General features: G+C 45.7%; 1 protein-coding gene across 12 annotated transcripts in view; it reads left to right on the forward strand.

The window, feature by feature from the left end:
• GNL3L (G protein nucleolar 3 like) overlaps positions 1 to 22,502 on the forward strand; it is a 34,715-nt gene extending 12,213 nt beyond the window's left edge. For all 12 annotated transcript variants that reach the window (XM_087426617.1, XM_087426616.1, XM_087426623.1 and 9 more), the window contains 12 exons: positions 638 to 754; positions 1,539 to 1,622; positions 1,788 to 1,923; positions 2,866 to 2,969; positions 11,650 to 11,794; positions 14,142 to 14,229; positions 14,749 to 14,923; positions 15,007 to 15,149; positions 15,462 to 15,598; positions 17,422 to 17,549; positions 20,341 to 20,560; positions 22,159 to 22,502. In XM_087426617.1, the coding sequence (XP_087282743.1) occupies positions 638 to 754; positions 1,539 to 1,622; positions 1,788 to 1,923; positions 2,866 to 2,969; positions 11,650 to 11,794; positions 14,142 to 14,229; positions 14,749 to 14,923; positions 15,007 to 15,149; positions 15,462 to 15,598; positions 17,422 to 17,549; positions 20,341 to 20,560; positions 22,159 to 22,241 (1,560 nt within the window). In that variant the 3' untranslated portion in view covers positions 22,242 to 22,502. The remainder of the gene's footprint in view (positions 1 to 637; positions 755 to 1,538; positions 1,623 to 1,787; positions 1,924 to 2,865; positions 2,970 to 11,649; positions 11,795 to 14,141; positions 14,230 to 14,748; positions 14,924 to 15,006; positions 15,150 to 15,461; positions 15,599 to 17,421; positions 17,550 to 20,340; positions 20,561 to 22,158) is intronic.
• The last annotated feature ends 214 nt before the right edge of the window (positions 22,503 to 22,716 follow it).

The following is a 22,716-nucleotide window of genomic DNA, read 5'->3' on the forward strand; positions in this document are numbered from 1 at the left end:
AGAGGGTGGTTGCTTTGATACTTGATTTAGTGTCTCCGTTCACTCACCTCCCAGTCCATTGCTCTCCAGCTTATGTTCCCAGTGCTTCATGGAAATGACCCCTGCCAGTCTCACCAGCGCGTATTCTGACATCACACTGTTGGATAGTTTTCTTCCCCCATCTTATCCAAGTTCTCAGCATTTGAGACGGTGCTTTTCTTGAAACACTCTCACTTTGACTTTCTTGTCATCTCACTCTCCTGGGTGTCCTCCTTCCTCTTTTCCAGTCTCTCTTGCTGCTCCTTCCTCTTCCTGCTTTTTAAATGATGGAGGATCCCAGGACCTTGTCCTCTTTACCCCTCTGTCTTAAGTGGTTCCCTTTGCCTAGAACACATTCTCTCTCAGCTTCACATACCCTCTTTTAATTGTTCTCTGCCACGCTTTCCCTTCCTTCATCTCTCTGTCTTTTTCTTTCTCTCAAACCCCTTATCTCCTACTGTCATGTCTGCTCCCTCCCTGTATCCTTGCTCCTTCCGCCTCTGCCATGCCACACTGTTTTCTCCCTCTGTCACCCACTCCCTGTTACTCTTGGTCTCCCATCCCTCTCTTAGGTTGCAGAGCTAGTCAGCTACAGTACGGGTGTGTGTTCACTTGTCAGGTTGAGGAGATGAGAGAGAAGCAGCAGGCTGCCCGGGAGCAAGAGAGACACAGACGCAGGACCATCGAGAGCTACTGTCAGGATGTCCTGCGACGCCAGGAGGAGTTTGAACGCAAGGTAAGAGAGCAGCCTTTGCCCCTGGGTACGACTGGTATGGGTTTACTCAAAAGCATCTTTTGCCATTGCTCTGTGAAAGGGAAAGAGGAAGGGTGTGAAATTGTTGGAGGGGAAGTAAGGAATCAGTACAGAGAGGGTGGGAAACAATGGGGAGAGAGGGAGGGAGGGAGGATGAGAAGGAGGTAAAGGGCCATTTTGAGCCTTATCTGTGACTGGACAACCCTGGATAGGTCCTCTCCCAAACTGGAACCCAAAGACTAGGGGTTGGGAATGGGGGCGGAGAGACATAGGACTAGGGCATGGGGGCGGAGAGAGGGAGTGAGGGTACGAAGGAAGGGTTAAGAGAGGAGTATATGTGAGGGGATGTCATCTTCCTTCTAGGACTTCTTACTGCCTTTTTGGCATATATTCTCCTCTCACAGAATACGTGCTTTTTAACTCATAGTCCCTTTTCTAACATAAAGTACTTATTTTGCCTCCCCCATCCTGTGTCCCCCATAGATTGTTTTTCTCGCTTACACCTCCCTCTCACATTCCTCCCTTACACACCCATGTGCACACTAAGGCCTCTAGCTGGTGCTCAAACACACACTTACACATAGGCGTATACATGCACCATGTGGGTCTATCCATTCTTCTTCTAGTTCCTGGCTTTGTTGGCTGGTCAAAGCTACTCTTCAGTGGGCTGGGACTCACATGGCTACCCCAGCCTCCCGTGGTTTCTAAAGCCCTGGCTCTCACTCTCTCTTTCTTCCCCTGGACCATTCTCTTTTTTTTCCTTTAGGAAAAGGTTTTGCAAGAATTAAATATGTTTCCTCAGCTGGATGATGAGGCCACAAGGAAGGCTTATTACAAGGAGTTCCGTAAGGTATGGGGATCCATTTCTTAAGGCCCTTTAGGGAGGGCACCAATCCAGTTCCATCTCCTCTCCATTTCTGTTTTTCCTGACTGAGATGGAGACCTTTCTTTCATGGGCCTGTGTAATTGCTACCCAGTCCTTCCCTGCCTTCATCACCCATCCTCTGCCCTGCAGGTGGTGGAATACTCGGATGTGATTCTGGAAGTCCTGGATGCCAGGGACCCGTTGGGCTGCCGTTGCTTCCAAATGGAGGAGGCTGTACTGCGGGCAGAAGGCAACAAGAAGCTGGTCCTGGTCTTGAACAAGATTGGTGGGTGTTGGGCAGGATTGGGTAAGGCAGGATAGGGGCCAGGCCTTCTTGAAAAACTGGCTCAGACCAGACCCCGAGACCCAGCAACTCAGTGGTATTCATAACAGTTCTGTGAGGTAGGAATTCTTACTCCAGTTTTTAAAGCCAGGAATCTGAGAGGTGAAGTCACTTTTCTCTAAAGACGCACACACGCACACGCGCACGCACGCACACACACACACACACACACAGTGTAGCAGAAGTTGGGAATGGAGTCCAAGTCTATCTGCCTTTTAGTCCCCTGTTCTTGCCATTTTTAGCCTTGTCTGTGACTGGCCTACCTTGGAGAGTTTCTGTCTCCCCTAAGCTGAACCCAAAGACTAGGGCAGAAGAGCACGTGGGCTCAGGAGTCACTCCGGTCTGGGTCTTAGCTCAGTTGTGCTGTCTATTTTCTCTGGGATCTTGGACGAGTCATGTCACCTGAGAGCTTCTGTTTCTCTAGCTGTAAAGTGGGCTATCGTTGTACCAACCTCACAGGGTTGTTGTGAGAATTAATGGTAAAGTGCTGGGTACATACATGGTCAGTACTTCACAAATGGTAGTCATTCTTGTCAGAGTTATTCTTGACATTTGGCCCAACCTAGAATGATCCAGAGAGGGGATGGTAAACGTAATCTTTTGGAGGCCTTTGGCACCCTGGGCTCCCTGTCTTGGAAGGAAGGCCTCTGGGACCAAACAGCTAGTTTGCCCATTTTCCATGAGGGAACAGAAGTCCCTTCAGGGAGGGCCAACTGGTCCCCTAGACTAGATTGTCCTTTCTAACTCTAACCTGGGGACTGGACAGGGACTGGCATCTGTTGGCAGGAGGTGGGCCTAGCATTGGGTGTAGGTGGATGTGTCTTTGGAGTGAGCCATCTAGGTGATGTTCTCCTTACCAGTCCTATCTGTTCCTATTTTCCCCAGACCTTGTCCCCAAGGAGGTTGTGGAAAAGTGGCTGGATTACCTTCGGAATGAGCTGCCAACTGTGGCTTTCAAGGCCAGTACCCAGCATCAGGTCAAAAACCTGGTAAGCTGGGGCCAGGGGCATCTAGCCTCTTTCAGGGTAGCCTGGGGTGAGGGTTGAGGGATCGTGACTGGACCCAGGCCTCCGGCCACTTGGTAATTGAACTGGGCCTTCAACTTTGAGCTTTATGCTTTACTGGATGACTTCTTAATATTAGTTTCATTTCACTCCTTCCTATATTATTGCTCCTCCAGAAGCATTTTTTTTCCAGATGTAAGAATAATACATACTGTCTATAGAAAATTTGGAAAATATAGTCAACTGTTTGTTAACTTTTAAAAATATATGCCTCGGGGCCGGCCCCGTGGCTTAGCGGTTAAGTGCGCGCACTCCACTGCTAGCGGCCCGGGTTCGGATCCCGGGCGCGCACCGACGCACCGCTTCTCCGGCCACGCGGAGGCCGCGTCCCACATACAGCAACTAGAAGGATGTGCAACCATGACATACAACTATCTACTGGGGCTTTGGGGGACAAAAAGGAGGAGGATTGGCAATAGATGTTAGCTCAGAGCCGGTCTTCCTCAGCAAAAAGAGGAAGATTAGCGCGGATGTTAGCTCAGGGCTGATCTTCCTCACACACACACACACAAAATATATATATATATATGCCTCCATTCGTTTTTCTCTTTAAAGCAAATCACAATACTTTCTAATTATATAAATACAGAAATGCATTTTCATTGTAAAATATTAAAGTATACAGAAACGTTGGTTTCTTCTAGGGAGAGAAACCGGGTGCTGGGGGGACATTTTTTCAGCTTTGCACCAGGTGTAAAAAATAAAGTAGAAGAAATGAAAACAATTATAGATAAAGCTTAAATATCCTTTCACCAGTACCCCTAATTCCAGTGTCCTTTATCCACACCCAGAGGTAACCACCATTGTCAGTTTGGTGTGTATCCTTCCAGATGTTTTTCTGAGCTTTATATATATGTGAATGTATATATAAAGAGAAAATAATGTTTGGGGGTATCATATATGTCATCCTGTGACTTCCTTTTTTGTTTTTCTTGGAGATCTTTCTATAGAGATCTACCTTTTTTTTGTTTCTCAATCACTTTTTTTTTTATTGAGTTCATAATAGTTTATAACATTGTGAAATGTCAGTTGTACATTATTATTTGTCAATCACCATATAAATGCATCCCTTCACCCCTTGTGCCTACCCCCCAACCCCCTTCCCCCTGGTAACAACTAAACTGTTCTCTCCGTCTTGTGTGTTAGTTTATCTTCCACATATATGAGTGAGATCATATGGTGTTTGTCTTTGTCTGGCTTATTTTGCTTAACATAATACCCTCAAGGTCCATCTATGTTGTTGCAAATGGGACGATTTTGTTTTTTTTTTATGGCTGAGTAGTATTCCATTGTAAATATATACTACATCTTCTTTATCCAATCATCAGTTGATGGACATTTGGGTTGCTTCTACTTCTCGGCTATAGTGAATAATGCCGCAGTGAACATAGGGGTGCATAAGTCTCTTTGAATTGTTGATTTCAAGTTCTTTGGATAAATACCCAGTAGTGAGATAGCTGGATCATATGGTATTTCTATTTTTAACTTTTTGAGAAATCTCCATGCTGTTTTCCATAGTGGCTGTACCAGTCTGCATTCCCACCAGCAGTGTATGAGTGTTCCCTTTTCTCCACAACCTCTCCAACATTTGTTATTTTTTGACTTGGTGATTATAGCCATTCTAATGAGTATAAGGTGATATCTTAGTGCAGTTTTGATTTGCATTTCCCTGATGATTGGTGATGCTGAACATATTTTCATGTGCCTATTGGCCATCTGTATATCTTCTTTGGAAAAATGTCCGTTCATATCCTCTGCCCATTTTTTGATCGGGTAGTTTGTTCTTTTGTTGTTCAGTTGTGTGTGAATTCTTTATATATTATGGAGATTAACCCCTTGTTGGGTATATGATTTGCAAATATTTTCTCCCAGTTTGTGGGTTGTCTTTTCCTTTTGATCCTGGTTTCCTTTGTGTTGCAGAAGCTCTTTAGTCTGATGAAGTCCCACTTGTTTTTTTTCTCTTTTGTTTCCTTTGTCCGAGTAGACATGATATTCTAAAAGGTCCTTCTAAGACTGATGTCAAAGAGTGCAGTGCCTATATTTTCTTCCAGGAGTTTTATCATTTCAGGTCTTACATTCAAGTCTTTCATCCATTTTGAGTTAATTTTTGTGTATGGCGAAAGATAATGGTCTACTTTCATTCTTTTGCATGTTGGCTGTCCAGTTTTCCCAGCACCATTTACTGAAGAGGCTTTCCTATCTCCATTGTATGTTCTTAGCTCCTTTGTCAAAGATTAGCTGTCTAATCTTTGATGTGACCACACATCTGTGTGGTTTTATTTCTGGACTTTCAATTCTGTTCCATTGATCTGTGTGTCTGTTTTTATACTAGTACCGTGCTGTTTTGATTACTATAGCTTTGCAGTATATTTTGAAGTCAGGGATTGTGATGCCTCCAGCTTTGTTTTTTTTTCTCAGAATTGCTTTAGCTATTAAGGGTTTCTTGTTGACCCATATGAAATTTAGTATTCTTTGTTCTATTTCCATGAAGAATGTCATTGGGATTCTGATTGGGATTGCATTTAATCTGTAGATTGCTTTAGGTAATATGCACATTTTAACTGTTTATTCTTCCAATCCATGTGAGTGGAATATTTTTCCATTTCTTTATGTCGTCATCGATTTCTTTCAATAATGTCTTATAGTTTTCATTGTATAGGTCTTTCACCTCTTTGGTTAAATTTATTCCTAGATATTTTATTCTTTTTGTTGTGATTGTAAATGGGATTGTATACTTGAGTTCTCTTTCTGTTAGTTTATTATTAGAGTATAGAAATGAAACTGATTTATGTAAGTTGACTTTGTACCTTGCAACGTTGCTGTAGTTGTTGATTATTTCTAATAGTTTTCTGATGGACTTCTTAGGTTTTTCTATATATAAAATCATGTTGTCTGTGAACAGCGACAGTTTCACTTCTTCATTGCCTTTTTGGATTCCTTTTATTTCTTTTTCTTGCCTAATTGATCTGGCCAAAACCTCCAGTACTGTGTTGAATAAGAGTGGTGAGGGTGGGCACCCTTGTCTTGTTCCTATTCTCAGAGCGATGGCTTTCAGATTTTCCCCATTGAGTATGATGTTGGCTGTGGGTTTGTCATATATGGCCTTTATTATGTTGAGGTACTTTCCTTCTATACCCGTTTTATTGAGAGTTTTTATCATAAATGGATGTTGAATTTTGTCAGATGCTTCATCTGTGTCTATTGAGATGATCATGTGGTTTTTGTTCCTCATTTTGTTAACGTCGTGTATCCCATTGATTGATTTGCGGATGTTGAACCATCCCTGTGTCCCTGGTATAAGTCCCACTTGATCATGGTGTATGATCATTTTTGTATATTGCTGTATTCGGTTTGCCAATATTTGGTTGAGGATATTTGCATCTATGTTCATCAGTGATATTGGCCTGTAATTTTCCTTCTTTGTGTTATCCTTGTCTGGCTTTGGTATTAGGGTGATGTTGGCCTAATAGAATGTGTTAGGAAGTATTCTGTCTCCATCGATTTTTTTTTTTTGTGTGTGAGGAAGAGCAGCCCTGAGCTGTCTGAGGATCTGTCAATCCTCCGCTTTTTGCTGAGGAAGACTGGCCCTGGGCTAACATCCGTGCCCATCTTTCTCTACTTTATATGGGACCACACCACAGCATGGCCTGACAGGCGGTGCGTCAGTGTGCGACTGGGATCCAAACCCGGGCCACCAGCAGCAGAGGGTGCGCACTTAACCGCTATGCCATGGGGCTGGCCCCTTCCTCAATTTTTTGAAATAGTTTGAGAAGGATAGGTATTAAATCATCTTTGAATGTTTAGTAGAATTCTCCAGAGAAGCCATCTGGTCCTGAACTTTTATTTTTTGGGAGGTTTTTGATTACTGTTTCAATCTCTTCCCTTGTTATTTGTCTATTGAGATTCTCTATTTCTTCTTGATTCATTTTGGCAGGTTGTATGAGTCTAAGAATTTATCCATTTCTTCTAGATTGTCTAATTTGTTGGCATATAGTTTTTCATAGTATTCTCTTATAATCCTTTGTATTTCTGTGGTATCCCTTATAATTTCTCCTCTTTCATTTCTAATTTTATTTATTTGGGCCTTCTCTCTTTTTTTCTTAGTGAGTCTGGCTAAGAGGTTGTCAATTTTGTTTATCTTCTTAAAGAACCAGCTGTTTGTTTCATTGATCCTTTCTACTATTTTTTTTTGTTTCAATATCATTTATTTCTGCAATAATTTTTATTATTTACCTCCTTCTGCTGACTTTGGACTTTGTTCTTCTTTATCTAATTGTGTTAAGTGTAGTTTAAGATTATTTATTTGAGATTTTTCTTGTTTGTTAAAGTGGGCCTGTATTGCTATGAATTTGCCTCTTAGGACCACTTTTGCTACATCTCGTATGAGTTGGTATGGTGTATTTTCATTTTCGTTTGTCTCCAGATATTTTTTGATTTCTCCTTTAATTTCTTGAATGATCCATTTGTTGTTCAGTAACATGTTGTTTAGTCTCCACATCTTTGTCCCTTTCCCAGCTTTTTTCTTGTAGTGGATTTCTGGTTTCCTAGTATTTTGGTCAGAAAAGATGCTTGATATGATTTCAATTTTCTTAAATTTATAGAGGCTTGCCTTGTTTCCCAACATATGGTCTATCCTTGAGAATGTTCTATGTGCACTTGAGAAGAGTGTGTATTTTGCTGTTTTTGGATAGAGTGTTCTATATATATCTATTAAGTCCATCTGGTCTAGTTTTTCATTTTTTTTTTTTTTGTGAGGAAGATCAGCCGTGAGCTAACATCTATTGCCAATCCTCCTCTTTTTTTCCCCCCAAAGCCCCAGTAGATAGTTGTATGTCATAGTTGCACATCCTTGTAGTTGCTGTACGTGGGACGCAGCTTCAGCATGGCCAGAGAAGCAGTGCGTTGGTGCGCCCGGGATCTGAACCCATGCCGCCAGTAGCGGAGCGCACGCACTTAACCGCTAAGCCACGGGGCCGACCCTAGTTTTTCATTTAAATCCAGTACTTCCTTGTTGACTTTCTGTCTGGATGATCTATCCATTGATGTGAGTGAGGTGTTAAGGTCCCCTACTATTATTGTGTTGTCGTTAATATCTCCTTTTAGGTTTGTTAATAGTTTCTTTATGTACTTTGGTGCTCCTGTGTTGTGTGCATATATGTTTATAAGTGTTATGTCTTCATTGTGGAGTGTCCCTTTTATCATTATATACTGACCCTCTTTGTCTCTCATTACCTGTTTTATCTTGAAGTCTACTTTGTCTGATATGAGTACGGCAGCACCTGCTTTCTTTTGTTTGCCATTAGTTTGGTGTATTGTCTTCCATCCTTCTTAAGCATTTCTTGTAGGGGGTGTCTTGTGGTGGTGAACTCCCTTAGCCTTTGTTTATCTGAGAAACTTTTTATTTCTCCATCATTTCTGAAGGATGTTTTTGCTGGATAGAGTATTCTTGGCTGAAAGTTTTTATCTTTCAGAATTTTTTATAAAGCATTCCACTCTCTCCTGGCCTGTAAATTTTCTGCTGAGAAATCTGCTGAAAGCCTGATAGGCGTTCCTTTGTAATGTATATTCTTTTTTTTTTTTGGTGAGGAAGATTAGCCCTGAGCTAACATCTGGTGGCTATCTTCCTCTTTTGCTGAGGAAGATTGGCCCTGGACTAAACATCCATGCCCATCTTCCTCTACTTTATATATGGGACGCCTACCACAGCATGGCTTGATAAGTGATGCATAGGTCTGCGCCTGGGATCTGAACCCACGAACCCTGGGTCGCCGATGTGGAGTGCATGAACTTAACCACTACACTACCAGGCTGACTCATGTAAGTTATTTTCTTCTGCCTTTCTGCCCTGATATTTTTTCTTTGTCATTGACCTATGCCAGCTTTACTACTATACGCTTTGGAGAAGGTGTTTTTACATTGATGTGTTTAGGAGTTCTGTTGGGTTCTTCCACTTGTATTTCCAGCTCCTTCCCCAGGTTTGGGAAGTTCTCATCTATTATTTCTTTTTTTCATTTTTGGGTGAGGAAGATTAGCCCTGAGCTAACATCTGTTGCCAATCCTCCTCTTTTTGCTGAGGAAGATTGGCCCTGGGCTAACATCCTTGCCCATCTTCCTCTACTTTATATGTGGGACGTGTGCCACAGCATGGCTTCATAAACGATGCATAGGTCCGCACCTGGGATCTGAACCTGCAAACCCTGAGCTGCTGAAGTGGAACGCACGAACTTAACTGCTATGCCACTGGGTCGGCCCCCTAGCTGTTCTTTCTTTGAACAAGCTTTCTGCTCCCTTCTTCTTCTCTTCTCCCTCTGGAATACCTGTAATCTTTATGTAGCGTATCCTAATTGAGTTGGATATTTTTCAGAGAATTTCTTCATTTCTTTTTCGTCTTTGTTCTCTCTCTTCCTCCATCTGAATCATTTCTGTATTTCTGTCCTCCAAGCTGCTAATTCTGCCCTCCATAATATCAGCTTTGTTGGTCAGGGATTCCAGATTTTTCCTTATCTCATCCATTGTGTTTTTCATCTCCAGTATTTCTGATTGGTTTTTCTTTATAGTTTGAATCTCTTTTGTGAACAAGTTCCTGATTTCATAGAACTGTCTATCTGTATTTTCTTGTAACTCGTTGAGTATTTTTATGATAGCTATCTTGAATTCTCTGTCATTTAGATTATAAATTTCTGTGCCTTCAGGATTGATTTCTGGGTGCTTTTCATTTTCCTTCTTGTCTGGAGATTTAATATATTTTTTCATACTATTTGAGGGCGTAGGTTTGTGCCTCGGCATAGTGATAGTATCTGGTTGCAGCTTCCACCTGCTGTCACTGCGTGGGGATCAAGAGCTGTGTATTCTGAGCCCATCGCGATCCCAGCTCGTTTGCTCCTAGTTGCTGATGTTCTATCCTTTGCACAGGTGCTCGGGCCGACTGGCTGACCTGGGGTGCCGAGTGGAGGAGGGGCACTTTCTTTTGCCTCTGTGACCCCGGGGGTGTTCTCGCTCTACTCTCTGTCTGCTCTCCTGGGGTGCTGGCTTGATGAAGACATGCCCGCAGTAGCTTAGTCACCTCTGTGTAGGGCTTTCCCCCAGGCTGTGAGGGAACTTGGAGAGCGACGGTGTTCCCATTGAGGGCTGCCCCTCCCCTCTCTCCTTTGAGAGCCGCATGGTCTGGAGCCCAGGTTTGCTGCTGTTTGGGAGGGAGAGGAGATGCCTTACCCCCTCCAATTCCTCTGGGGGGTCCAGCACCTCCACCTTATATGTATGGCTGTGTGGGTCTCTCTGACGTCTTTTGTGTTGTGTGAATGACTTCTCTTGGTATATGAATGTGCTTTTCGTTGTGTTTTAAGGGGGAGAGTCTAGGGGAAGAGCTCACTCTGCCATGATGGTGACGTCACTGAGATCTACCTTTTTGATGCTAAATAAAAATCAGTTTTCAGTTTTTTATGATGATAATCAGTACTTCAGCACGCACCTTTGCACATGTCTTCTTGGCAGGTGGGCAAGTGTTTGTGTCAGTTGGGTACTGAGAGGTGGAGTGGCTAGGCTTTACGCATTTTACATTTTCCTAAACACTGATAAATTGCTCCCCCCCCAGTGGCTGTACCAGTTTGTCTTCCCACCAATGGGGTAGATGAATGTGTGAGAGGGCCTATTTCCCTACATCCTTGCCAACCTTTGGTGTCATTAAACGTTTTAATCTTTGCTCATCTGAGAGAAATGTGATACAGTAGTTCCCCCTTATCCAGGGGGGATATGTTCTAAGACTCACAGTGGATGCCTGAAACCGCAGATAGTACCGAACCATATATATCCTATGATTTTTCCTAGGCAGGCATAACTATGATAAAGTTTAATTTATAAATTAGGCTCAGTAAGAGATTAACAGTAATAATTAATAATAAAAAATAGAACAATTATAACATATACTCTAATAAAAATTACCATAAATCTTAGGAACCTCAGTGTGTAATTTTTTTTCTTTCCTTATTAAGTCAAGAACTTTCACCTTTTCACTTAAAGGAAGCACTTTACGCCTTCTCTTTGGCATATCCGAATTTCCAGTGTCATTACTCTTGCACTTTGGGGCCATTGTTAAGTAAAATAAGAGTTACTTGAACACAAGCACTGTGATACTGTGACAGTCGATCTGATAACCAAGATGGCCAAGCAATTATCTCTTCCCACCACAGGCAGGGAGAGCGGATGTCGACACTGTGCAGCTGAGAACACCAAAGCCCAGAGAAGGGAAGCAGGATTTGCCGGGCACATGCCTGTGAGAAGCAGAGCTGGAACTCAAACCTGGCCTGTTTAGAGGCCAGGATGCCATCCTGCCCCAGCTGAGGGAGGCAAGAGACATATGTGTCCAGGCAAAGGGAGGGACAGAGAAGACTGGAGATGTAAAGACAGTGGGAAAACAGGCCTTGTGGGTCTCTGAGGGGAGCAGGGAAATGGCAGGTGTTCGGGGCCTGTGTGAGAAGCCCTCTGCTTTGGGTGGGGATCTTGGTGATCACAGTTAGGTGGCCCTGAAAGTTTCCATGAATGTTGGAAATCTGGGCCCAGACCACATCTCCCACCTGATGTCTCTTCTGTAATACCCCTCATTTTCCAGAATCGTTGCAGTGTGCCAGTGGAGCAGGCCTCTGAGTCATTGCTGAAAAGCAAAGCCTGCTTTGGAGCTGAAAATCTCATGAGAGTTCTGGGGAACTATTGCCGCCTTGGCAAAGTGCGCACCCATATCCGCGTGGGTGTTGTGGGTAAGGCCTTGGGGGAGGTTGTGGGGCCCAGGCTCCTTCCTTGGGCAGGGGCTTCATTGGGGGAAAGGATTCTGGGAACTTTGTTACCTTTTTGGGGGAGAGAGGAGCAGTTCAGGAAGGGTTTTGTGATTTGTAATTTGGATTGGTAGATGTGGGGAGGCATACTCAGAATCACCACTGTGCAATGAATATTAGAACCATGGCTCAAATGCGTGGGGCTGGACTTTGAGTTGGCACCATCTCATCCTACCAGAGCTGTGGGAGGGAGGGATGAACATCTTCCTTTTACAGATAAGAACACTGAGGCCTAGAGAAGGGAAAGGGACATGGGGGCTCAGCCCTGTTTGAGACAAGGCAGAGCTGAAGCTCAAACCTGGGCCCGTGTGGAACCCAGGGCACTGAGGGAAGGATGGTGGGGAGGGAATAGGGAAATTGAGAGAGGCAGAGATAGACCATCGAGGAAAGGAAGTGAAGCCAAGAGAGAAAGACATTGGAGGGAGAGCTGGACAGTGAGAAAAAGGTATAGAGATGCATAGCTGAATAGACACAGAAAAAGATCTGAGAAGCTAAATGGTGGGATTGGTGGGGAGTGGAAAGGAAAGACAGATTTATTGATTGGTCGATTGTGAGGAAGATTGGCCCTGAGCTAACATCTGTTGCCAGTCTTCCTCTTTTTGCTTGAGGAAGATTGTCCCTGAGCTAACATCTGTGCCAGTCTTCCTCTGTTTTGTATATTGGGATGCTGCCACAGCATGGCTTGATGAGTGGTGTGTAGGTCTGCACCCGGGATCTGAACCCGTGAACCCCAGGTCGCTGAAGCGGAGCACGCAAACTTAACCACTATGCCACTGGGCTGGCCCCGGGAAGACAGATTTAAATGACAGAGGCATGCAGAGAGAGGGAGATATGATCACAAAGAAATACCAAAAAGGACATAAAGACAGACATATGCACAGAGACCTGCAGAGAGAGACATAAGGCTAGAGATACCCCATGTATGTAGAGGGCCAGACATGCATATCCAAAGAAAGAATGAGAGAGATATAAAAACAGGGATAGAGAGACAAATTCAGAGAGAAGCACATAGAAAGAGTCAAGAAGAGAGATGTAGACACAGGAACACATACACATACCTATGCACACATACAGATCCACAAGTACGTGTACGGATCCAGAGGCAAAACACATGCAGACCAAGTCCTTTCCACCTCACCCTTCCCACTCACTCCAACTCTGCTCTCTCCAAGCAAAGAGAGCCACAGAGAGACACATGTGCCTAGATACACTCGATCCTCAGACACAGTCATGCTCCCGGAGTCACAGATAGAGGCAAATACATGGACATGTCTATGATGAGACTGATATATACATATATACAGAGAGGGTTAGGGAGGCATATACAGGGAGAGAGCAAAAGAAACTGAAACAGGTATAGAGGGGCATATATGTAGAGAGACAAGCCCACAGAAAGAAGGAACATGTACAGAAAGACTGAGACGAGTTGGCATAGAAGGAAGTACAAAGAGGCAGAATTAGTGGGGTGGGGAGAATCAGAAAGAAGGGACAATGGCCAGAATGAGAGACAGTGAGACAAACTGGCAGAGAAAGAGATACTTAGATACAGAGACACACAAAGAAAGAAAGATGTGATAGAGAAAAAGACTGAGTAGGAGAGAAAGACAAAAATGGAAAAAACGAGGATATTTAGAATGACAAAAACCAAGAGAGCAAGAGATGTACAGAGATTTCCATGCGTGAGGGGTACACACACACACAGGTGCATCCATGAAAGAGCAGTACACATGTAAATTCTAGCACACAGAGAAAGAGAATGGTGAGAATGAGAGACTCGGTGAGGGAGAAACACACGAAGAAATTCACATGCTGAGAGGTGCTCACAGATGCCCAAACAGAAAAATACACACCACACCACAAGCAGACAGCTGCTCAGAGACTGGCATCTGGAGTTGAGCCTCTTGCCAGGTGAATTACACACCAGGAGAGACGGTTCCGTTTCACAGACACTTCAGGATGTCCACCCTCTGTTAGATCGTGTCGCAGAGGCCTTGCATTGAGCACCTTTCCCATGCTGGTTTTGGGTGGGAAGTGAGTGTCATATCTAGAGAGAGGACCTTGTCTAGTCAGTATGCTCACAAATGGAGGAGAGGCCAGAAAGGCCATGTGGGGGCTTGGTCAGGGCCTGGAGTGGGAAGGCAGGAGGCCAGGCTCTGTTTTTTGGCTTTCCTGTGGCCTAGTCACTGCCCCTGCCTGGGACACTCACATACAGGCTGGCCCAAATGTTCCTGAGGGCCCTTCCTGCCCTGAGCCATCTGCTGCTCCTTTGTAGGCCTTCCCAATGTTGGGAAGAGCAGCCTGATCAATAGCCTGAAGCGCAGCCGTGCGTGCAGTGTGGGAGCTGTTCCTGGCGTCACCAAGTAAGCACCTGCCTGCTCCCCCACTCCATAGCTCCTTGACCCTACCATTCGCCCAACTCCCATGCCTTTAGCCCCTGTCCCTTTCCTTATCTTGGCCCAGCCTCTGATTCTTCCCTGGGCATGGTAGTCTCACTAACAGCCTTCGTTTACCTGGCACACTCTAGGTGTGGGTCAGGCTCCTAGCTGGGTGCTTCCGCCCTTAGCTCCTTGAAGCCTCCTAACAGACATGCAAGATTGGGCTACGAATACACAACTCTGCTTCCTAGATGAAGCAACTGAGGCTCAGAGAGTCAGAAGCTTGCCCACGGTCCTGTGGCTCAGTCTGCAATGGCAGAGGCTAGACTAGAATCAGTCCCAGGTCTGTAGGGCCCCACAGCCCCCGGCCCCACATCTTTCTGCCTTCATCTATATGCCATCTGCCCCTCACCCCTTCTCCCAAGTGTGTGAGTGGGGCCTAGAGGATGCCAGACACACCTGGACTCATCAACGTCCTCTCTTACCTCCTCTCTCCCACTCCAGGTTCATGCAGGAGGTCTACCTGGACAAGTTCATCAGGCTGCTGGATGCCCCAGGCATTGTCCCAGGACCCAACTCAGAGGTGGGCACCATCCTGCGCAACTGCATCCATGTGCAGAAGTTGGGGGACCCCGTGACCCCGGTGGAGACCATCCTGCAGCGCTGCAACCTGGAGGAGGTACGCAGGGCTCTTGCTCATACCCTATCCTACTCTAAGGGCCTTTCATTCTTCCTCATGATTTCTCTTCCTTCCTTCACCAGATTTCCAACTATTACGGCGTCTCTGGGTTCCAGACCACTGAGCACTTTCTGACAGCGGTGGCCCACCGCTTGGGGAAGAAGAAGAAGGGAGGCATATACAGTCAGGAGCAGGCGGCCAAAGCTGTCCTGGCTGACTGGGTGAGGTAAGGAGGGGGCTACAGGTAAGGGTGAGGCCCACTGGGAGTCAGTCTCCATTAAGGGTCTCATTTGTGTTCATTGCAGCCGTGAGGCAGCCTGACTTCCTGGGTCCCAGGGCAGGGAAGACCAAGGTGCCAGGTCATGCCCTGCTTGGGAATTTATGGCCAGTGATCATCCAGCAACTCAGCCTCTTGTTCAGAAGCCACTGTCTGGGTTTTCTTGTCCCTCACTATTTCTGACTTGGGAACTCATCCTCTCTTTGGGCATTTGTTCTCTTAATGATATCACCACCAATTTCCTCCCACCTCCCGATGCAGTGGGAAGATCAGCTTCTATACACTCCCACCTGCCACCCACACTCTACCTGCCCATCTCAGTGCTGAGATTGTTAAGGAGATGACTGAGGTCTTTGACATTGAGGATACCGAGCAGGCCAACGAAGACACCATGGAATGTAAGTGGGGGCGAGTGGACTGGCCTGCCCAGCACCTTGTCTTGTCCTGGTGAAACCACACAGACCTGACACCAAATCTCACGTTTGACCTCCCCCTGCCTTGACCCTACTCTGGCTTTGGCAAAATTGTTTAACCAGCTCTAAGCTTAATGTCTTCTCCCGCAAGGTGGAGAATTCTAATCTGGGCTATGGAGGGTGGTTGTGGGCTCTTGGTAGATAGGAAAAAAGTCAGCAAAATACCATGTACATAGTGAGGTGCTCAGGAAATGTGAGGTTCCTTTCCCCATCTCTTGGGACCTGGAGTGGACTGAGACACTCCTCTCAAAAACCCCTTGTCTCATGTTGCCCTAGGCTTCGCCTCAGCCATTGTGTGTCCACTCCTCGATTTTCATTCTCACCCCCATTGGTGGGTGAGGCATCTGAGTGACAGAAAGGTGATATTTGCTAAATGGCGCATAGTCAGTGGCAGGCAGAGGTGGCATTCAAACCAGTTCTCCTGCGCTCTTGTCAAAGACTCTTCCAGCTCAGATTAGCTAAGTGGTTAAAAGAATGGACTGCTTGGGTTCAAATCCAAGTTTTGTTTCTTGTTAGCTGTGTGATGCTGCATAAGTTACTTAATTTCTGCATGTCTCCATCATCTGTAAAACAGAGACAAGAGCACCCACCCAATAAGATAGTCATGAAGACTTATTTAATATGTAAAACCACTTAGAACAGTGTCTGGCATATAGTACATGCTTGGTAAATACTAGCTGTGATTAAGATGATTATTTGCTGGGGTCCAGAGATGTGGCTTTCAGAAACTCCTGTAGGAGTATCTCTTCAGATACTACCATTCTGCAGTCCTGGCTTATGGCTCCTCCTTCCTTCTCTGTCCTGCCCAGGAAGGGTGCTGGTGCTCTCTGGACCTGTCTGTGGGCACTCTGGAATAGTGGAGAAAGCCCTGGCTGGACTGGCTTCTAGTTTCTCTGTTTCTCTTGAGGGCCAATAGTTTTCCTTCTCTGGGCCTTTTAGTATGCTTAGATCACAAATGAGGACTAGAGGACTTGCTCGCTTCAGAGTTTATTCCCCATGAGGCTTCTGGCAAGTCAGCCCCCTTTCTGAACTTTACTTTCCTCTTCTCTTATGTGGGCAGTTGAGGAATTAGAGCTCATATTCTTACGATGGTGCTTGACCCTGGCTGCATGTGAGGACATGAGGGACTTCATCACTGAGAAGGCACTTTGGCAAAAGATTGACATCTGGGAAATTGAGAAGAGGGGGAGGTTAGTGGTGAGAGTTTCCTGGAGGAGTTGGCCCTAGTGTTGGATCTTGAAGAGTGAGTAGGGATTAGAGGCCCAGGGAAGGGGATGGGGGCAAAGTTTAGAAACAGGTTTGAGGGTAGTATGGGCCTAGGGCAATGGGCACATTTGTGGTTTGCAGTGGAGGCCAGCTGCAGGCAAGGGGCCAGAGGGAGGGAGAGAGAGGCCTGGTCCTGGGGAGGGAATCCCAGTGGCAGCCATTTACAGAGCAGTGTCTTGGGCCAGTGCATTTAAGGCAGCCTCTGCTGTGACTCACAGCAGCCCTGTGTCACAGGGCTTATGGCATTCTCATTTTCCAGATGAGAAAGCTGAGGCTTCAAGACCAGCTCCCAGCAGGCGAATGCCCTACTGCAAAACCCAGGCCTTTAATCCTTTGTCATGTGGCTTCCCAGCAGGAATGAAAGAACCTTCCCTCCCAGCTCCACTGGGCAGCGTCCACATATCCTTTCCATTGAGGCCTGACCAGGGGGCTGGCAGCAAGGAAAAGCCAGGGCCCTGACAGTGTTGTTGGTTGTCTTAAAGGCTTGGCCAGTGGAGAATCTGATGAGCTGTTGGGTGACATGGACCCGCTCGAAATGGAGATCAAGTGGCTCCATTCTCCGGTGATGAAAATAGCAGATGCCATGGAAAATAAAACTACCGTGTATAAGGTACCTGTCCTATTTCTTCATGGCAACTCTCTCCTCTATCCAGGGCTCTGGGAAGTGGTCAATCCCTTCTGCCTGGCTCCCACGAGAGAGCCTATAATGGTGGGGAGACACAGGTTGTTCACTCACTCCCTATGGGCTCCCTGGGTGCCTGGTGGGGTGCATCATTTGCCAAGCAGTGACAGGTCCAAGGAGGAGGCATGCTGTCTCAATCAAGCAGCTTTCCCAGCCCAGAGAACAGGTATCCCTGTCTAGCCACCCCGTTGTTCAGGTTGCAAACCTGAGTATCTCACTCTTTCTTCCCTCTAAGTAGTATCTAGTATCCCATACGCAGTCACCAAATCCCGTGGCTTCTCCCTCCTAAATCTCTTGAGAAGCTGTTGGCTTCTTTCTATCCCTACCATTCCTATAACCCTCGTCTAAGCTTCCAATCCTCTCTTACCTGGACATATGTCCCATGGTTTCTCATGGCCCTGTATGACCACGTCGCCTCCCCTTTCATGGCTCCCCAGCACCTACAGGATCAACTAGACATGCCGTGCTACAGGCTTTTTCAGCCTCCTCTTCTGCCAGTCCCCCCATCTCTGCCCTTTGGGAGGTCACAGTTTAGTGGGTTTCAGACACAGACATCTGCACTGTGATAGGAGACACATAGGCTAGGGGTAGGGGCAGAGTTTGGGAAAGCATGGATCTGAGGGCTCTAACCTATACTACTTGTGGGTCAGGGAAGTGTTCCTAGAGGTCTTGATGCTTGCGCCATCTCTTGAAGGTTGACGAATTCTCTAGGCAAGGGGGACAGCAGCCTGTGGGAAGGGCACAGCCTGTGTTCATGGCAAGGCTCAAAAGGGTGAGAACATGGTGTTTTGGGGAAATTGCAAGTGGTGTGGGGTGGCTGGAGTGGGAGTGGAGACAGGGAAAGATGAATCTTGAGTCTGATCACAGAAGGCCTTGAGTTTGACTTTAAACCATGGGTAATAGGAAAACCCTGAAAGTTGATTATTTTTTTCTGGGTCAAAGGGTTTTACATTTTTTTCCATTTTGTTTATTTAAAATATTTTTTTCTTTGTGTTTATTTTTTTCTTAGGTAATACATGTATAAAATTTAAAAGGTACTCAAGGGTGTACAGTGGAAAGTCAGTCTCTCTCCTGCTTCTGTCGCCCAACCACACTGTCCCCTCCTTGGAGGCTGTCACTATTAGAAGACTTGAGTGTCCTTTCAGAGCTATTCCATCTTTATATACACACCTATATACATACAAGCAGATACAGAGATCTATTTTAATTCAAATAGTAGCGTGCTGTTCATATTGTTCTGCACTTTGCTTATTTCACTTACGAATTCATCTTGTAGATTGTTCTATATGATTAGCTAAAGAGCCGTCCTTTATTTTTGATGGCTACATAACATCTGGGAGGGTTTCTTAAGCAGGGAAGTGACATGGTCAGGTTTGTGTATTAGAACTATCACTGGTGGCTGGGGTAAAAATCAGGTTAGAAAGAAAGGGGCCAGAGTGGAGGCAGGGAGTCCAGGGAGGAAACTGTTGCATATACTCTGTAAGAGACGATGAGACCTGCACTGAGGCAGTGGCAGGAATCACGCCAGTCCCATCCTCACATAGTTTCAAAGGTTCCCCTGGTGCTTACAGGAAAATCAGTGTAAAGTTGTGTGTTTAAGGCCATCCACTGATAATATTTCTGACTGAGTCCATAAGCCCCAGGGCATAGCATTTTTCTTCAGGGACCTGCAGTAGTTCTCCACTTATAGTACAAGTTCCAGACTCAGGTTCAGGGCCCTGCTAAGGGCCCCTCCATTGTACAGCTGTGGGAGATACCATTTTGGTGTGCTATATTGTGAATGGTGCCCTCCTGCAACCCTAGAGTTGTACAATGTGGTAGCCTTGCCTTTTCCCCACTATAGTGTAGCAGGTAGTCATACGTATATAAGCTTGACTGCTTGGGTTCTGATTTATTCCACTGCTTACTAGCTGTGTGACTTTAGGTGACTTGTTTGTCATAGCATTGTAGCAAGGATTAAGTGGGTTAATACATATGTGTGTGTACATGTATACATATACATATATATGTACACACCCACACATATGTATGTGCTTAGAGTGGTACCTGGCACATAGTGAGCTTTCTGTCAATACTAGCTTTTACTATCCACATCTACCTTCCACTCCAGCCAAACAGGCACCCTTTTGGGTGCCCAAGTGTGCTCTGTGCTTTTCCAGTGTTCAGTCAGGAATGACCTTCCCGTCAGTAGAACTATGTTGACCACCACCATCCCCTCAACCTGTCACTTATACTGGGTCTCTCTGGTGGGCACTTACCCCACTCTGACTTGTGGTATGGTTGGTTGTATCCTTTTTAACCTGCTTGCTTCCCAAAGATGGGACTGCATCTGAGTCATTTCTCCAGCATTTCCCCATACAGAGCTGAATACAAACTAGTTGTCAGAAAATATTTGTTAAATTGAGTAAGACCTTGAAGGGTCACTGGAGCAAAGAATCATTATAATACCAATTGTCATTGATCAAGTAACTCTGCTTTTTCTTTTTATTCTTATAAAAGCTGTGCAAGCTACCCATTGTCCACCCTCGTTTCACAGATGAGCAAACTGTGACTGAGAGCTTAGTTAAGCACCTAGTCTGTGGCAGAGCCAGACTTGGAGCTTAGTTCTTCATGGCTCCAGGCTCCCTGTTTTTACCCAAGCCTGTCCCTGCCTCCTTTGCAGAAGTCTTTGGAGGTACTCTGGGGGCCCAGACCTCACCGTTATCCTCTCTCTCCTCAGATTGGAGATCTCACTGGGTACTGCACCAATCTAAACCGTCATCAGATGGGGTGGGCTAAGCGCAGCGTGGACCACCGCCTCAGGAACAATAGCACGGTGGATGTCTGCCCAGTGGACCACCGCCCGATGCTGCAGAGGATCATGGAGACGGACCCCCTGCAGCAGGGCCAGGCTCTGGCATCTGCCCTGAAGAATAAGAAAAAGATGCAGAAGCGTACAGGTGGGGGCACCTGACCACCCCCCTGTGCTCCAAAAAGAGCCCACCTGGGGCCTTGATTTAGGGGCTCCTGAATGAGTATCTCCATGTATCCAGCCCCAGGCCAGGGTTAGAGGGCAGGGATGAGTTAGGAGGCTCACCTACTGGCACAGTGGTTCTCAAACCTCAGCTTATATTAGAATTTCCTGGAGGGTTGTTAAAACACAGATTTCTGGGACCCACCCCCAGAGTTTCTAATTGAGTAGGTTGGCTATGGGGCCTGAGAATTTGTATTTCTAACTGGTTCCCAGTTCATGCTGATGTTGCTCTTCTGGGGACCACACTTTGAGAACCACTGACCTAGTCTATGTATCAAATAGCCACCATTCATTTATCAGCTGCTTTCTTTGTGTTAGGAAGCTTACTGGGTATGTATAAATGTTTATGTTATCAATAGGCAATACACTCAAAATCCAAAAGGTACAAAAGGATATACAGTAAAATGTCTCTCTCCTACCCATCCCCCAGTCATCCATGCCTCCCCCAAGAGGCGACCAGTTAATTTCTTATAGCTCATTCCTGAGATAGGTACACAGGCAAATATCTATATATTCTTTGGTCTCTTTTTCTATGTGAACGCCAATCTACTGAACATACAGTTTTGCCACATCATTTTTCCACTCAATATATATTAGGGATATTTCCATGTCAGTTCGCTAAAGAACTTCCTCCATTTTAATGGTGATCCGTTGTGTGGCTGGCCCATTTAGGTCTTCATGCTATACTAATCTTCACTAACTCATTGCGAAAGTCTTGTCCTTGTTTGGTAACTGAGGAAACTGAGGCCCAGAGACATTAAGTGATACACTCAAGGTAAGACAACTAATATTTGATGGAGACAAAATGCAAATGTAGGATCCATTGACCCCATTGGCCCGGTTCTTTGAACTAGGCTGTGTTCATAACCATTCACTGTTGGCCTGATTCCACCCTAAGTCCTGGGAATCCAAAGATGAATTGCCCTTGAACTCCTGGTCTTACTGGAGAGTGGAGAGGAGACAAGAAAACAAACACTGGCAACACAAAGTGATCACTGAAGACACAGAAAGCATAGTGAGGGAACCTAACCCAGCCTGGAGATGGTGGTGGAGTAGGGGTGATCAGAGAAGGCTTCCTGGAGGAGGTGATATCTGAGGGGAATCCTGAGGAATAATAGGGTGTGCCTGGAGGATGGGAGGTGAGCATTATCTCATAGTCCCTACAGTCATGCTGCCCCTTTGCTGTGAGAGCTTTGAGGGTAATGGCAGAATGCTAAGTTCAACACAGTAAAAAAAAATTGCTGTTTTGATATTAGGAAGGGATAAAAATACTTGGATCCCAGTGAATCTGACATTCTGAGATAGAAGCTATGTTGGGGTGATCAGTTCACAGGTATACAGTGGGTCTGCCTGTGAGATTGAGCAGTGGCTGCCAGCAGCCCACCAGTTGTTTTGTTTAGTGTTGAGGGGTAAGTGACCAGTTGGGGAGTTTGGTGCAGACCAAGGTATATGTAGGCCAGCTCCTTCAGGCCTCCTTTTAGCAAGCCAGCCACCAAGTGACTGCCTGTATTTCTCCATCTGCAGATAAACTTGCCAGCAAGCTGTCTGATACAATGATGTCTGTCCTCGACCTCTCTGGCAATGCTGATGACAGTGCTGGTGACTGATGGACTGATCTCACCCCCTACCTCCAAGCGGCAGTTTCAGTGGGACGGCGGAATAGCAGTTTCAGTGGGACGGCGGAATACAGATGAAATGGTTTGCTTCTCCCTGAAGCACCTACATATTAAAAGAACACCCCCCCCCCACTGTTTCCTCCATTCTCCAGGGGAAAAAAAAGTCCCAAGTGACTGGAACTGGCAAACCCAATACCCTTTATTTAACCCCTACTTCGTTATACAAGAGAAATAAAAGAAATTATCAGCAGATCCCTGAGGCTAACAATTTATCCCCCACCCCATAGGTTTGGCTGGTTAGAGAACTGACCCCTCACAAAACCGTCTTGGACAGCTAAACATGCAGCTAGAGGCTAGGCTGCTGGTAGACCTGGGGGGCCCTGGAAGGGTGATGATTTCTTTACCAGTCTACAACAGATCTCAGCAGCAAGACATTCCTGCAGTGGGCTGCAGGCCATGCACCTTC

Source organism: Ceratotherium simum, chromosome X (genome assembly GCF_057802395.1).
Source record: "Ceratotherium simum simum isolate JZ-2026a chromosome X, ASM5780239v1, whole genome shotgun sequence".
In the NCBI taxonomy this organism is placed as follows: domain Eukaryota; kingdom Metazoa; phylum Chordata; class Mammalia; order Perissodactyla; family Rhinocerotidae; genus Ceratotherium; species Ceratotherium simum.